Source organism: Rhipicephalus microplus, chromosome X (assembly GCF_043290135.1).
Source record: "Rhipicephalus microplus isolate Deutch F79 chromosome X, USDA_Rmic, whole genome shotgun sequence".
NCBI lineage: Eukaryota > Metazoa > Arthropoda > Arachnida > Ixodida > Ixodidae > Rhipicephalus > Rhipicephalus microplus.
Window position 1 is genome coordinate 336327813 of NC_134710.1, and position 17090 is coordinate 336344902.

A 17090-nucleotide genomic window follows, 5' to 3' on the forward strand; every position below is an offset into this window, starting at 1 on the left:
TTGGAATGGGTTGCGAAGATGCAGGCAGTCAAGCAAGTTCACGCCGATTTGTATCAAAGGGATGAATTGTTTTCATACTCCCGACACTTTCAGCCTGAAATGCTTTTGTACCCTACTGCTGGTGGTGCTAATTTTAGGTAGTTTTCATAGAAAACAAAACTCTTTATTTTTTAGCCTTATGTTCCATTGCTGTCTGTGCTTTTGTACAATCACAGTTGTTGCTAATATTTACTTTCATGGCTTTGCTGCTTTTATTTCAGACAGTTCTAAATTGAAAACATGGCTGATGACACTGAATATTTGAAGCTGTCTGTGGAGGACCGTTGTCAGCATAAGGTATTACTACTGTTCACTTCATTCACTACTCTTGGCTGACAAAACAAGACTCTACTAATAAGAAATATAGAAAGACAGGGCATTGTGCTTTTATACCAATTCTGTTTTGTTCGTATTCCTGGCACTGTGATCAAACTGTGAAAACTGTTTTCTGTGTTGACATCGATCTCAGCATTGGTAACTGTGATGCTAGTTTATAAGATAGGCATGCATAGTACTTCTAATAACTTGGGCATTGCACCGAAATAACAATGTGTGAACAAAGCTTTTTTGAATTCAATGTCAAATCAAGCATTAGTCGCATATTGACAGCTTTTTTTCAAGTTGTGTTGCTGACAGCATTGCACAAGACTGGAACACTGTACACTAACTACTGCCCACCAGTGGCATAGTATTCAACGTGATGTCACTACCTCCAAGTAAATTTGACATTAAAATTTTAGATGCTTAGAAACCACCAATGTCTATCAGATTGTTGGCTCCGTATCATGAGACATCCTCGTACTACATCCACAGGGTTATAAAAGCTTTACCTGTGGGTTATATTTTGATAGAAAAGGGATGTAAATTGAAAAAAAAATGAATCTTGCTTCACATGAAATAGACATACGATTTTGTATTTGAAAATTTCTGACATCTATACACACGTACAACACATCCTTGATATAAGTAGTAAGTACAGATTGTCTTTTGCATACTTATAGAGAATGTGAAGCCTAACTTCTTTGAGCAAAGTAACATATTCACCAATAACGTGTTTGCTTGCTTCTTCCTGTGTTTGTTTTTAAATGTGGTGGCACTTTTCACTATCAGTGTCTGTGTTATTGCTGAAAATGTGCAATGCTGTATCTGCCTCTTGCATTGTTGGGTTTAATTTTGCTTGATTTGAAGCCACTGTTCGAAAAGCCTGTTATTAACATTGAAGTGTATAGTCTGCCAAGCTATCGCTAAAACAAAGATTTCACATATTGTACAACCCCCAATGTTTCAAAAATACTTCCTTACATGTATTGCTGTTTAGTTCACTTACTACGATTTTTCTTTGTTCTTTCTTTCAGCTGTGGAAAGCTCGTCTTAGTGGGTATGAAGATGCCACCAAGCTTTTCGGTTCCGTCACAGACCCCAAGAGTCCAGAGTTTCAGAAGTTTTTGCCTCTCATAAAGAACTTCGTCACAGATAGCAATGCTGTGTCTCAGGAAAAGGGACTCGCAGCTGTCCTGTCGTTTGTTGAAAATGCCCACCTGGCCAATCGCATATGTGGCGACGTCCTCACCGGGCTCGTCACCAAGTGCATCGCCGCTCCGAAGCAGAAGACACGGGAACTGGCGCAAGAGATCATCTACATGTACGTCGAAATTGAGAAGCAAGATGTGGTTGTGGAGGAACTTGTCAAGGCACTGGATAGCAAGAACCCGAAAATAGTGGCGGCATGCGTGGCAACACTGCGAGAGTGCTTGCGTCTGTACGGTGCCCGCGTTGTAGCCGTAAAGCCTCTCTTCAAAGCACTTCCGAAACTCCTCGAGGACAGGGACAAGACAGTGCGTGAAAAAAGCAAGCTGCTGACTGTCGAGATCTATCGATGGATTGGAGATGCCCTGAAACCAATGCTGCAATCTCTGAAGCCCATTCAGGTGTCCGAGCTTGAAGCAGAGTTTGCCAACGTGGAGAAAGGCACTGCTACTGCCGAGCGTTACATCCGTTCGGAGCAGGCACGAAGGGCACAGGCAGCTGAGACTGGCACCAATGGCGTGGATTGTGTCGAAGAGGTAGAGGAGTGCGGTGGTGATGGGGGTGCCACTGTTGATGCGTACGAACTGCTAGAAGCTGTCGACATTCTCTCCAAGCTGCCCAAGGACTTCTACGAGCAGTGCGAGGCGAAGAAGTGGCAAGAGCGAAAAGAGGCGCTAGAGAAGCTCCTTGAGCTCGTGAGCAATCCTAAGCTCGAACCTGGTGACTATGACGATCTCGTCAAGGCACTGAAGAGGATTGTGGCCAAGGACAGTAACGTAATTGTAGTGGCGCTCGCAGCCAAATGCTTGGCAGGGCTGGCAGCTGGTCTGAGGCAGAAGTTTCACCCATATGCGAATTTGTGCATTTCGGCGTACTTAGAAAAGTTCAAGGAGAAGAAGCAGAACGTGGTGACTGCTCTGAGGGAGGCTCTGGACAATGCATTCCAGGCCACAAACTTGGAAGCAATCCTGGAGAATGTGACGGGGGCCCTGAGCAACAAGAATCCACAGATAAAGGCGGAGACGACCCTGTTCTTAGCACGTGTCTTCTCGAAATCTACGCCGGCCTTGTTGAACAAGAAGCTGCTGAAAGCATTAGTGACGTCGTTGCTCAAGACTCTGACTGACTCTGACCCAGCTGTGAGGGAAGGTGCAAGCATGGCCTTGGGGACAGCGATGAAAGTGGTCGGCGAAAGGGTGATAGCACCTTTTCTTGGTGACCTGGACAATCCCAAGATGGAAAAGGTAAGCTTAATATATTCGATAACTTTCTGTTCATTTCACAGGCACAAGGGGGGCATCCAACTGTACATACGAGGCCTGCTTTGTGCACGGCTGATACAGGGTAGGGTTGTGTAGCTGAAGTTAGGGATGCATGCAGCCACTCGCTCTAGGGGGAGGGTGCCTGAAGTAACATTAAAAAAGGAAGAGGGGGGCGTGGTCATGACTTTGTTAGCAGAAAAACCATTTCAGCAGAAAAACCATTTCATAGCTTAAATACTGTTTATGTGTGCCCCCAGTGGCTTCACTCATTTCTCCTAATTGCTGATAGGAGGTGGAGTACAAGCACTGAAGTGGGGGGGGGGCTGACACAAGCTTTGGGGGGATCGCTCCTACTGCCCCCCCCCTTTGGATCCGCCACTGGCTGAAGTGCTACAGTTGTTCCTGACTAGCCAGCCTTTCTCCCTCTCTCCATTTGTATTGTTTTCTGATAGCTAATATTTTTCATGCCATGAGAACAAATCAGTGTTAACAAACATAACCTGGATGACAAGGAACTTTATTACTTGGGAGGTATAGTCTGTACTTGAAGTCTGGATTGGTGTGGTAGAAGGCTTTTAAGGGTTATTGCTTTATTAGATGTCGCCTAACTAAACTGATAGTGACATCAACGGAGCCATGGAGAAAATTATTCATATAGTTTTTCAGCAGTGGTGTGGTGATTTATAGAAAAGGAAGTAAAGTGGAAGAAAAAACACCTCGCTGCTGGTTAACCTAGGCTTTAATTAGCAAAGCACACTTTTCCCCCCTTTGTTTTTAATGTATGTTTGCTATGTTTACCTCATTTCGTCCTTAGTTTTATTTGTTTCCTATTTATTTTATTACCTTGTTCTGGGTCAGATATAAGATTCAGATATACGTCGGCTCTCATCGGGTGTGCTCAATGTTTCTTTTACTTAATCTCCGCTATCTTGTATCGTTTTTTCCTAATTCATAATCCACCCAGCTTTCCACCGTATTGCTTAAGGAAGTACATGGATACCTCGGTAAGCCATCGCAAGATTTTCATGTGAAGCAATTTGCTTGGGATTTGGCTAAGAAATTTCTCATATAGCAAACAATTCATGCAGTTCCTGGTCTCTTTAGTTACAACTATATGTGTAGGCCCCACCACAGTACAGCAAAACTGTAAACGGGTGTTAAGCATAAGTACAGTAAAACCTCCATAATTCAAACTCGGTTATTTTAAAGTCATGCCTAATTTGAAGTTTTTCCGCGCGCCCGTATTTTACAGTGGAAGTTTAAGCAGATAGTTTGAAGCGGCGGTCAGCATAAGTTGGGTTAAGTCAAAAACTTCGGCTGCAGTGTGCCAATTCTTTCTGATCCTGATTCCAGCGCAAGTCCGCAGAAACGACAGCCCTTAAGAGCCATTAGGCAATCTAGTTTAGCAATGCTAATGAGTGACAGCTGAACCACCTCAGCCTTGCTACTTCCAGCACAAAAAATATAATTAAAAATAAAATACGGTCTTGTAATCGACTTAAATGTGTGCCCACGGATAAAAAAGATTGGCTTCACTGCAATACAGTAAAGATGCACGGGCAGCAAGTTTTATGCTTTTTGCAACGTCGGCACGTCATGATTTACCTATTCTTTCTGGGAATTCAAAGAAATTAATAAAAGTGAGTCTGGTGGCATTCGCGATATATGCGACTCTCCGATTGGTGGTTGCTGGAGCGATTTGTGCACTTGATCTGCTAGCTGTGTTCTCGCCTACAATGCCTACTTTGATAACTCTGTTTGCAAGCTTCAAAGATGACGTTTCTGAGCCAGAACACTTAGCGAATTTTGTCACTGTTTATTATTAAGTTCTTTATTTTACGTGCTAACGCAGGGAGGAGCAGGCGACATGCTGTCCGCATGTCACTGTTCTGTTGTAGTGAAGAAGTCTTTTTTTTTCAGTTGATCACCCCCTTTTTTATTATTATTTTTTTGTGATGGCAGCAGCGAGGCCTGGAATTGCCCTTTGTTTTCGGCAATATTGTGGCCAGGTATTGCTGGAAAACATAACCCTTGGAACCGCAAACTCGCCGACACAGCAAACGACCAGCCCTGATTACTTTGAATAATTTCAAGTCCCTTTCGTCGCACTTTTTGTATGTTCCGTTAATTCAAAAATGGGCTTAATTCAAAGAATTCTCACAGTCCCAGTGACTTTGAATTAACGAGGTTTTACACATGTAGAAGCGAGGAACTGTGATTATCAACATTATTGTGCTAGCTCTTTTTCATGTCCTCGGTCACGTGCCCTAACTCGGCATATCGGCAGCCTGCGAGGTTTGATGTTGAGCTCTGTAACTGAAACATTTCCCTTTCAAAACAGGTAAAAGAGTGCTGTGAGAAAGCAGAAGTGGTTGCTGCACCACCTCAAAAGGCCCGTCGCAAGCCTGCTGCTGCTGCTGCGTCCTCGGGCACGAGTAGCACAGAGTCAAAGCCGGAAGCACAAGCCGCCCCAGAGAGGAAGGCTGCAACTGCACTGGCCAAACCTCGTGGTGGTGCCCGGGTCGTGAGACCGGGGGCTGCTTCTTCTGCTGCGCCATCGTCTGCCCCTGCAAGAGCCACGCAAAAGGCTAAAGCGCCTGGACCTGCGAAAGCACAGTCGGGCAGCAGTGCTTCTTCCAAGGTTTGTGCCACCCCGGCCTCGGTTATTAACTGGAATGGCAGCTTTGCCATTGAGCTGGAGGTTGCATGTGCGGCACCAGTCGCAACAACCACATCTTCAATGCATTGTGATGCAAGACGACTTGTGTTTATAAACGTTAAAAATCTTGGGCGAGGAAAAAATTAATTCAGAGGTCCTGATTCATGCCTTGTAATAAAGTCTTTGTAATTGCCACATAAAAAAAACCTGGATTAGTTATGGTTTCCAGGTATGTTTTCTTCTCTGCTTTTCCTGTGATGGGGGTCAGTAGCTACACCATTCCTATTGCTTAGCACAAGAATGCTTTTTATTTATTGCTTTTCTAAAACATGACTGCTATGGGCACATTGGCCCACCGCCGCGGTGGTCTAGTGGCTAAGATACTCGGCTGCTGACCCGCAGGTCGCGGGTTCGAATCCCGGCTGCGGCGGCTGTATTTGCGAGGTGGGCGGAAATGTTGTAGGCCCGTGTGCTCTGATTTGGGTGCACGTTAAAGAATCCCAGGTGGTCGAAATTTCCGGATCCCTCCACTACGACGTCTCTCATAATCATATAGTGGTTTTGGGACATTAAACTTCACATATCAATCAATACGGGCACATTGGCATCCCATCATGTGCTGAGTGTATTTTATTTTTCTAAGAGTGTTGCGTTAAAGTGCTCATTATGCAGAAATATCAGTGTCTGCATCTTTGGTATTGACCAAATAATCAGTATTGTCTTTTGAGAAAACTCGAGATAGATGAAAACAAGTATAATAAAACTGTTTTGTTCAGGTGTGAATCGAACGCAGGTTTTCTGTGTGGCTAGAAGGTGCTCTACCATGGAACCACTGGAGTTTTTGAAATTGCTTCGAAAAAAATTGATAAAAAATGTTGTGTAGTGGGTGGAGTCCCTCACACACGTAATATACTGTACCTAGTGTACTTTTAGTCTGTCCTCGATTGCGACTGCATTTTCTCCCTTTTTTATTGCATATTTTGTAACGCAACCACCCTGTAACGGCCTTCGGCCAACCGTATTGATAAATAAATAAATAAACAAACAAATAAAAATTTCGCATGGCAGAATCGTACTCGAATCACACCAGGTGTCGAAAAAAAAAAGAGAATTGTAGAACGAGTTGGCGGTTCAAAGCTGCCAATCCCTTACAAAGTGTGCACGGCACCTTTCGGGCGATTAGCTTATTTCGCCTATTTGTAAAAGGAAGAATTGTGGCCTAATGGACACTTGGCAACTGTTCATCCAGCAAACATTCTAGAATGGTTTGAAACAGCCAGTCTTACTGTTGAAGATGAAGCTCAGGCGTTCTCCTAGATTTTTTCTTTTTTCTTTTTTAAGGCAGGGAGTTCGCCTCATTAATGGTGGTGTGATAGTGATGACGATTGAATGGATACTTAGATTAACAGGCTAGTTCGTATCACCTGTTGGCATTCTAAGAACACAGTATTAACTGGGAAGGCCTTCACAAGCTTTTTCATGTGCTGAACATCTGTGCACAAAGTGAGGGTAAATTTTGTATGCACACGCACACACACATGCACCCTATATCTGCACATCCATCTATTTCAGTGGTGTTGCACTCCTTGACTAGTTTTGTTTCGTACCCCTTTTATTCTTACGAAGGTCTCCTTGTTTCACATTCTCTGCTGTTTTTGTCTTTGCAGCCTGTGTTCTCCGAAATGGCTCTGGCAGACGAAGAGGTTCAAGGCCGAGCAGCAGCCTTGTTCCCAGAGGAAACGCTTGCGGCTTTGGGGAGCGCAAACTGGAAAGATCGTTTGTCTGCCGTTGAGAAGATGAAGGAAGTTGTCGAGGCTATGGAAGGAAGCCTGCCTGTTCAAGTCATTGCGAAGACGCTGTGCCGTAAACCTGGACTTCGAGACACAAACTTCCAGGTTTTTCATTTTCTTTAATATTCGTATGAAAGCTTTCTCTTCTATATACACACGAAGCGCATTCTAACAAAATTGCATCTTGCACGAATGTTCGTAATGTTCGAAAATTTGTTATAAAAGTTTATTTCCAACACTATGTATCTATTGCAAGACAATTTTCCTTTATTTTGTTGTAACGGGTATTTATTTTTATCTGTGTTCATTATATTTTAGTTTCGAGTTTGTATAAAGCATCGGTTATATTACCAGGTGTGTTGATGTGTGTGCAGATGTACAACTGTATAACTGTAAGACTAGAGCTGTATAACTTCTTGCAATTATACTGTAACTTCGATTTCCAGATTTTCAGACTCTCGATATAGAGTCTAGGGTTTCGTTGCTGTTTCTTCTTCGATCTCTCTGCATGCCAACCTATGCATGTCTGCGCAGGTGCTGAAGCTGAAGCTGGAAACCTTATTGGTGGTACTGGGTGGTGGGCCTGTGTCCCTGTGCGTGGCCGATTGCATGTTGGCAGACTTGGTGGACAAGGTCGGGGACATCAAGAATGGCCAGGGCGCCACATCTGCCCTGACGGCCTTAGCTGAGGCCACCTCCCTAGACCATGTTGGCCAGGAGGTACTGGAGCATGTCTCCTACTCGCATTCATTTGATTCTTGCGCTTTAGAAATTCACAATTCATGTGGACGTCGTAGTTTACATCCATTTGTGGCATTTGGCACCTTCTGGGCCAAATTGCTATTCAACAAAATTGCTATTCACCGAATTCACCTTTAGTCAAAAATTTATGCACAAGCCTACTTTATTCACTAAATAAGGTGCTCCGACTTTTCTTTTTTTCTAGCATTAACTTTCTCGGTCAGTGTTTGCAGTTCAAACTTGGCAATGTGATGTTCACTTTTTCCACATTTTAAAATTTAAAGAAAAGATTGTGAACTTCACTGGCTCTTCCCTGGTTCTTAGTGCGACAGGTTAACCAAAAACAATAGCTGCGCATTCTGGTATTCATCGACGCATGCTCAAGGCAAGCATTGCAATGCACTTGTGAAATTAATCTACACATGCTCATTGTAATGAAACATGTAAGCTAGGCAATGTACCTTGGTGTGATATATATATTGATTTCATTTAATTTTTGCCTTTCATAAAAACCGTGATTGCCAACAGTGTTTTTTAAGAGTAAAATGCCACAAAATTCTTCAAATAATAGGGCAGTATGAAGAGATATAGTGTTGGTCATGAAAAAAAAGCTTTGTAGTTTTTAACATGAGAGCCCTTGACAAAAGTTTACTCCTTCATCCTACCCCCACAATGTCTTCCTTACAGCTGGCCTATACCTTGTGAAGAGCCGAAACTGGGTCAACCTACACAGCTATACTCAGCCTAAGCACCTGAGTTGTCAGGTGCTATTACTCGTAGTTTGCTTTACTGTCATGACTAGCATAGTCTCTTGTGCATTTGCTAAGCATAGTAACTGTGTTAACACAGGAAGTAGATTACAAACTCTGCTTTGCTGCAGCATCTTAGGCAAACTGGGTTTTAGCTTGAAGCCCTTTTAGAGCATGTGTTTATTTTAAACTTTTAGTTAAAATATGCTAGATACTGAAGCTTTCAGGTTGCTTTGTGAGTTTCTCTTGTATGTTAGTACCACTTTATTTTTTTCCTTCTCCAGGTTCTCCAGCTTTGTTTTGCCCAGAAGAATCCGAAAAACCAAAGTGAGAGCCTGATGTGGCTGGCCAATGCTATCAAAGAGTTCGGGCTCAAGTAAGTTTTTTCAAAAACTGGGCAACTATGCATTTCAGACACACTGGGTTTTAAGTGTGGAGCACTATAGATGCTCGAGATGTCGTATACTGCCACTGCATTGTGTAACGCAGGCAAAACCACGTATAGCATAGCCATCTGTAACACCAAGAAGTCTTCCTCTTCTTGTTCTTTGGGTGCCGCGATGATGATAATAAGTGTGGAGGAAATCAGGAACCCGGGACGTCGTATGCTGTCACAAGCTGTCACCACTTAGCATAATGCACGCAAACCCGCATTTAAAAAATAAAAGAAAAAGGGGGAAAGCAAGGGATACATAGAAGAAAAGAGGGAGAAGGGAATAGAAAAAAAGAAAAAGTAAATGCAGAAAACTTCAAAGAAGACAGGAAAAAAAGAGGGAAGAAATAAAACCGAAGAAAAGCAAGAAATGCCGCCCAGCTCTGCAAATCCTTCGGAATTTGCACAACTAGTGTGAAATCACCTTAATTTTTTGCCAGAGCAGTCAACGATCTAGTGTTGTTTGAAGCATTGCAATGTACTTCACTTGTCTGATGTTCACATACTTGTTATTTTGCAGGGTTCCAGTGAAACCAGTCATTGAAAGCATAAAAAAAGGTCTGGCTGCTTCGAACCCTGTGAGTATGAGCCAGAGCTTTTTTTTTGTGCTGTACAGTGCGACTGTTCACCACTGTTGTTGCGTAAATGTTGCATTTTGCGTGTGAGGACTTGTCTGAGGAAAGTGCAAAGAGGGTGCAAATGACGGATGGTGAGACAGCAAAGCCAGGTGTTTCCGCAGTGCAGGGCTTGCGATTACCACCATGGCTGTGGAAGCTTCCTATTGCTTTTGTGTGAAGGTTTCTCTGCGCATCACTAGCGACTGTTGGGTATTGTGAACAGAAGTGGCTCCATCCTTGTAAACTGTTTGTTAATGGAGACCTTTTAATTTTACATTTTCTTCTCAGTGTTAATGTAGACGTCCTAGCTGCATTTTGCGATGTCAGACGATCACTTCAGTAATATTCAATGAGTGAATTTGACTCTTGTATGAACAGGCAGTGAGAACAGCGTCCATCACTCTGGCTGGTGTTCTGTACCTCTACATGGGCAAGACGCTGAGGACCTTGTTTGAAGGGGAGAAGGCCGTCCTTGTGCAGCAGCTTGATGCGGAACTTGCAAAGGTTGGTGGCGTCATTATACACCTCATGCATGTTGATGGCGTTTAGCCAGTGTTGTTTTAAGCTCTTATGAAAAGAAAGTGCCATTGCGGAAATTCGCCGATTACCTTTCAAGTATGGATGTGCGAATATTTGAAAGTTTTGAATATTCATCAAATATTGCATTTGTGATGTTAGTATTCAATTCGATAATGCATATTCGATAATTTAAAATATTTGAACAATTCACAATATTCTTCAAATATTCTATCTTCACGAATATTCTGTCACATGTCTCGCTGTGAAGAACTTCAGATTTGGCACATTTCCAATAACAGCAGTGTTTACTTCATGCAGTGATTACTAAGTTAATGCAGTTCATGCAGTGATTACTAAGACTTCGGCACGAGTATTATATCGCCTGCACAGCAATTCATGGAAGCTTGGTGACGGCTATCGATGAATGCGGTGACAGGTCATCGTGACAAACCTACCAATGATAAATATCTCAGTTTAAATTGTGTACTGCTTGCTCGGCAGTATGTGGGGCTTGGTTGTTTAGCGCTGTTACTGTTCGTGTAAGCGTACCAACCACTCCATCTGTTGCTGCATTGCTCATCGAAACGAAAGCAACTCGTCAATGCTGCATTGGGTCGACAAAATAGCTGTTGTAGCATATATCGGTTCCGTGGCGAGCGAGTACGAAGAAAAAACGTCTCTGCACAAGCGCAAGTGCACGCGTATAACAGAGAGCGGCACGGACTAAGTGAGCTTGGTAGGCGACGCACTGCACGCAAGTATAGCACTCGGCTTGACGTGATGATAACGCGTTTTGTGTGTAGCTGGGCCATTTTTCACTAATGAATGGCCTTGCGAACATGCGCAACAAAGCCTTACAAGTCGTCAATCGGCTGTGCCGCTACTTCAGCATGTATTCTCTTCATAGTTCCCAAATTATTTCATGGTCGCACATATGGTCATGTGAATAAGTTGGTGTTTCTCCGTGCAGTGGCAAACAAAAGGCCACGCACTTTTTTGTGCAGCAGCTTACAATGGCGTCATAACATATAGTTCTGTAATGTAAAGCGGCAGGCGGAAATTTGAGGCACTTAATGCGTAGTTTCACTGTGTTCCCGACAGCACCTTCGGGAATGCGTCGTATACACATCGCACTCGCGCGGCAGCGTCTCCTGCAATCAATCCTCTATAGCTTCGTCTGTGTGATCTCGCTCTTTTGCCAATATCAGTTAACTGCCATTAGCAGCCAGTGCGCCGAAAGGGGTCGCGATGCAGCTTAACAGTGCCCTCGTCGCTGGGAGTTGTGGCTGCGTTAACAAAAAGGTGTGATTGGGGTGTCTTTCTACCGCACATCAATAATCGCCTATCTCACATGTGCGTCTTGTGCTATCACAGCGCCTGGTACACCTTGGCAACGATCGTGTAGCTATCAGCGTGACAGAGTACTCTTGATCGGAAAATGGGGAGTGGGCAGTCCTCGAGAAAGGGAACAAAAACAAGTCAAATAACGAGTATTGCTGTGTAGTTGAAAGACTCCCCAAGTTCTCCTATTTGCCTCAGTGGCTTGACCGGAGAGAACAGGAGCACAAATTAAAAAGAAAATGATAAAATCTGGGGTTTTACGAGTCAAAACTGATAGTGTGAGATACTGGCTGAATTGTGACCACCTAGGCTGCTTTATAAATCGCTTAGTCTTAGGTACGCGTGTGAACTGTTACATTTCACCTCATCAGGATATGGCTGCCATGGAGGAATTAAACCAGGGGCCTCATGCTCACTACCACTAGTCATCATGGCAGGTAGAAAACCTTTCTTTTTTTTGTAAGAGCAACCACAAAAAATAATTAAAAAGCAGTACGAAAATTTTGTTCAACATGAGAGTTGAACACAAGACATCAGAGTCGCAAGCTCAATTATTAGTCATATGCTTCCTGGCAAGTACTGGTGGTGAGCATTTTCGTTTTTTGTGCAATAACAGACTACCGTATTTACTCGCGTTATGATCGCACCCCTAATTTTTGTCATCTAAATTCGACTTTTTTTTCCCCCGCGTAATGATCGCACCCTGAACTTGCCGTATCGATATGTCATGTGCCAAGTCTAGCTGAACACGTCTATCATTATTTATGTGATCTGAAAGAGGGCATCACTATGCTAATGTCGTAACATTACTGAAATAAATGAAAGCATTCCTTATTTAGATGGAAGAAGCTGTTTTGACGCACGTGACGCACTCAAAACCTCCATAGCTGACGCAAATAAGAAAAAGAATGGGTAGCCTTGCTCCACGGAGTGCTTCGCTCCGTCAGCCATGTTTGTTTTGACATCCCGCACTGTTACAGCGGCGGCCACATGTTGGTCGACCTGTGTTCATCCCGCAGCAATGTTTTTTTTTCTCTGAGACCACATTTTTTTTGTGTGTGTGCCTTGTGATCGTCTGTTGAAGCACCAGTTCACCATGGGGCGGTATGCGAGCTTTACTGCCGCGTTCAAGCTGAGGGCGCTTGACTACCCGCTAGAGCACGGCCACCGCGCTGCCGGCAGACATTTCGGCGTCGACGAAATCTGGATCCGATATTGGAAAAAACAGCGTGACATGCTCATGGCTACTAACAGCACGCGATGGGCTTTCCGTAGAGCCAAATCTGGCAAGTTCCCTGACATTGAAAAGGCAGTCCTCGGATACGTGAAGGACATGAGCAAGGACGGTTTTGCAGTGTCATTAGACATGATACGGACACAGGCGTGCACAGTTTCCCGGAGGCTGGGAATAGCCACAAAGGACTTCCGCGCCAGTTCAGGCTGGACGACACGCTTCATGCGGCGGAATGGACTATCGCTGGCATTTCCAACGCGCTCGACGGAACGGAAGATGACCCTCTGTGGGACAGTGAAGACACTGCCGGCTCCGACAGGGAATCGTGTGGCGACGGCCCTGCCGCCAGTGATGCTTTGGAGTCTGAATGTACGTTAGGGGGTCAGTAAGGGAAAAAAATAAAAGGGCAGTGTGCCATGCATGTATCTCCTGCGTAATGTGTGCATTTTATTACAAAGGTAAGCCTTAATTTACTTTTATTTTTAATTAAGTTCATGATAGCTACCGTAAGAATTCTGATAAGCGACTTTTTTTGCGTTTCCTGTGCTCAGAATATTTTTTCACGGAAAATTTACCCCGCGTAATGATCGCATCCTGAAGTTGGAGTAAATTTTTTTGAAAAAACAAAGTGCGATCATTATGTGAATATATACGGTAGAGTAGCTACCATTGGTACTGTTTCCAGCAGAAATATATGATTGAGTGAAAGAATACTGGTGAAAAAAATTGCATCTTTTTATTATTCGATTCTTATTTGGAACTATGTATTCATATTCAGAAATTTTGATATTCGCGCACTTCTAGTTTCAAACTACCACTGAAATTTTGTGCGCTGAATAGTACTGGCTGTTCGATTTCACTAGCTCTCACCGTATATCTAAAGACATTGCAATCGCATCGTGAACCACCATTCGAGTGCTACAAGCACCACCCACACCCCATTTTCTTCAAGTGAAGCCACCTCAAGCACTTGCGTTGATTTCGTACGAAACCGCAACTTTGATTGCTCGCGGCCACCTATGGTTCTGCATGTTGCGGGCACTTTGTACAAGACATTAAGATTGGGCGCCGAAAAGATCACACTCGAGCATGGATCCAGGAGTAGCTCGCGTGATACAATGTTTAGGTTTGCGGCCTGTCTACGGCGACAAAAGTCCACAGCGATAGTGCAAGTCTGCGTATAGTGATAGCGAAGGCCAAAACTCGCGTCGGAAAGCCGAAAAGTTTCTAAATTTGTGAAGGAGGTAGCAAACACGATAATGACCACACTTTTCCTAACAGGAAACTGAAAACGCACTTGATGGGGACGCAATCACATGATCTATGAGGAGCGCGCACAGCCGAAGCCACGCCAGCACTAAGGTTACCCCGATATCCAGGCAACCGCCCTTCATCCTCACTTGGCGAGCGCGGCAGCTCTGCCATGGTCTTTCTTCTTTTATTTTTCCTCGCTCCAGTTAACATAATAGGGCATCGAATCGCAACCGTGCAAGTGCGATACCAAGCTACTGATTTCGTCCAACTATTATGGGGTGCACCTATTATGTGCGGGAGTAAGAAAATCTTATTTCTCATGACCAAACTGGGTGTGCGTCTATTATGCGAGTAAATACGATACTCCAAAAGCGGCCCTGCCCTACTTCACCCTTTCCTTCGCTACGCTTCGTTCATAGGCTCGTCTATCCTCCTCGTTATGCGAGGGCAAGAGGGAGGGGTGCACGTACCTGCAAGCAGACAAATTTTTGTGTGTGTGTGTGTGTTGCGGGGGGGATACTCAAGTGGCGACATTGTTCAGTGCGGAGGATAATTAGATCGGGGGGGGGGGGGACAAAAAATTGTTTCTTGAAATAATTGGTTCGCCCACGGCTCGGGGAACTGCCAGATTTGGCACTGTTGATCTTAATGGCATTCTGAACTCAATGCGCGAATTTACTTTAAATCTTGAAAAAAAAATGATTGGAGATGTTTTAAAGGCCCTTTAAGTAGCACATTTTGGATATGAATGCTCTTTTGGACCTGCCAGGTTAACCTAATCTTTTCGTGAATTATAAATTCGCCTTTCAAGAAGGTCCTGCTCTTCACTGTTTCACTGTACCTTAGGGAGTTCTCGGCTTGTGAAAAAACACTTGGTGCCTCTGTGGAGTCATCGTAGATTTACGGCGTTTGAGTAAAGGAAACTGCAATGGATTACTGTGCGTTAAAGGAGATTGAAAGCAGTTCAGGGTGTGCCTTTTATGTGTAACAATTCAAAAATGTTTCAATGAGAAAGGAAAAAGCTCAGAACAGCTGTTCTGGTGCAAGATGCATTGTTTCGTCCAAGTGTTCATAGCTTTGCACTTTCGATCCTCCAATTGCAATGTTATCTTTCACACGTCCAGCTGGAAGGTCAAAAACCTCCCGCGCCCATTCGAGGTGTGCCAACTTCCTCGGTCAACGAAGGTGGAGGTGATGCCCCGGAGAGTGCACAGGAGGCGCAAGAGGCTGCCCTCGATATGGAGGACTTGGTTCCTCGAACTGACATCAGGCAAGTTGTTAGAAGGCATGCTGGACTGATGCTTTGCTGCTGTTTACCTTGGGAACATTGTGAGCAATTAAAGTATTTGGAAACGTTCAATTTTTCAAATTCGCATTTATTGAAGAAAAGAACTGGTAAACAGAGAGAAACCATACTTAAAGTTGTTCAATTGAATTACAGAAGGTAACTTTAAATTTGTAGACAAGTTAGCTCTGCAAGTGGAAGCCAAACCCACATCTGTGGCATTTTACTAGCAGCGTCTTTTCCATTCAGCTACTCACCATTAGCATTATGGGTGTTGATGTACAATATGGGAGTGCCTTGCCAGGGCTGTTCATGGCCATGAGGGCCGATAAGGTGCTTTCTCCACGCATCAGGTCAATGCTTGTTAAAATGCAAAGGCTGGTATGTATAGTATGATTTGAACGGCAGCATGCAGTCATTCGAAAACTGGCCGCATGAACTGCTGCCATATGTGTGTACGTGTGCATGTGTGAGAGAAAGTGCATACTCGCTCTGTTACACGTACATTATTATTCCGTGTCTAATGAGAAGCCCAAATTGCGAGCTTCATTTCAGCTAGTGTGCCGCTGCTGTAGCAAAGTTTTTTAAATAAAGGTGGTACGGTTTAAAAACAAACTAAATAAAGCTGTTAGTTACAGTGAGGAACAATATTCGTTGCTTGGCAGCCCAAGATGCATGTTGAATGTTTGCAGTGCGGAGATAATCGCACTTGGTCTGAACGCTTGTAAACTGGTTCCCTCTGTCATTGGAGGTTCTCCATTCATGCCAAAATATCTACGTTCTATTTATTTATCCCAGCTTGTACGCATCTTAAAGGGACTCTAAAGAGATCTAAAAAGATCAATGACTAGTTAAATGTTGAAACTACGCTACATCACCACTCAACTACCCTACGCTCACCAAAAAATTTCTAAAATACCCTAAAAGTAGGGAAATTACCCTATGGTTGGCAACCCTGGTCCACTTGTCGAAACTCATGCTCGAGCTCACAACCCCTCTTTACGGATTTTATCCTCGCAAGCCTCCATCATCCCCTTCCTGCCGTCTCTAACTCGTTAAAAAGCTCGTTTCGCAGAAATTATGGCGTCAGCGTGGCCGTCGTTGGTTGAGTGAAAAATCAAGTTGCAAGTAAAAAAATGACAAAAAAAAGAATTCCAGATCCGAGTGATGATTGAACCAGGTCGTTTGTGTGACAAGCAGCTGTTCGACCACACATCCATGCACCTGCTTGGATATGCAGTGAAAATAACTTCCTCTGCTTGGAAAATCAGTAAAGATTACCTTCATGGTTTACAGACATCCTGTATATTATAATGTCACCGTAATATTGTGTGTTAGAAGTGTACACTGCCATCGGGTGTCGGAACACGCGATTATCATAACAACTATGTGGTTTAAAGGTGGCACCCCATTATGAAAGGCGCACATGTTGCTATGCATATTTCCTTAACACCACGTAGTGCGTCCGCAGCAAGTTAAAAAACATTACACGCGCGTTTGCTCGTGGTTCAAAGCGTGCCACTGATCACACAGAATGTGGCCATATGCGATAGCTTCACTCGTACAAGCCACTTTCAACTTTATCGATTGCATTATATAATCCACATTTTAAACTTTTCGAGCAAGATGAAACAATAAAG

At 43.8% G+C, this 17090-nt stretch overlaps 1 protein-coding gene across 1 annotated transcript in view; it reads left to right on the forward strand.

Annotated features, from left to right (window-relative positions):
• Positions 1–226: 226 nt before the first annotated feature.
• LOC119161524 (cytoskeleton-associated protein 5-A-like) overlaps positions 227–17090 on the forward strand; it is a 33027-nt gene continuing 16163 nt past the window's right edge. The window contains exons 1-9 of the mRNA XM_075876686.1: positions 227–336; positions 1395–2810; positions 5170–5469; positions 7155–7382; positions 7812–7997; positions 9052–9143; positions 9721–9778; positions 10196–10321; positions 15290–15435. Coding sequence (XP_075732801.1) covers positions 280–336; positions 1395–2810; positions 5170–5469; positions 7155–7382; positions 7812–7997; positions 9052–9143; positions 9721–9778; positions 10196–10321; positions 15290–15435 — 2609 coding nt within the window. The 5' untranslated portion in view covers positions 227–279. The remainder of the gene's footprint in view (positions 337–1394; positions 2811–5169; positions 5470–7154; positions 7383–7811; positions 7998–9051; positions 9144–9720; positions 9779–10195; positions 10322–15289; positions 15436–17090) is intronic.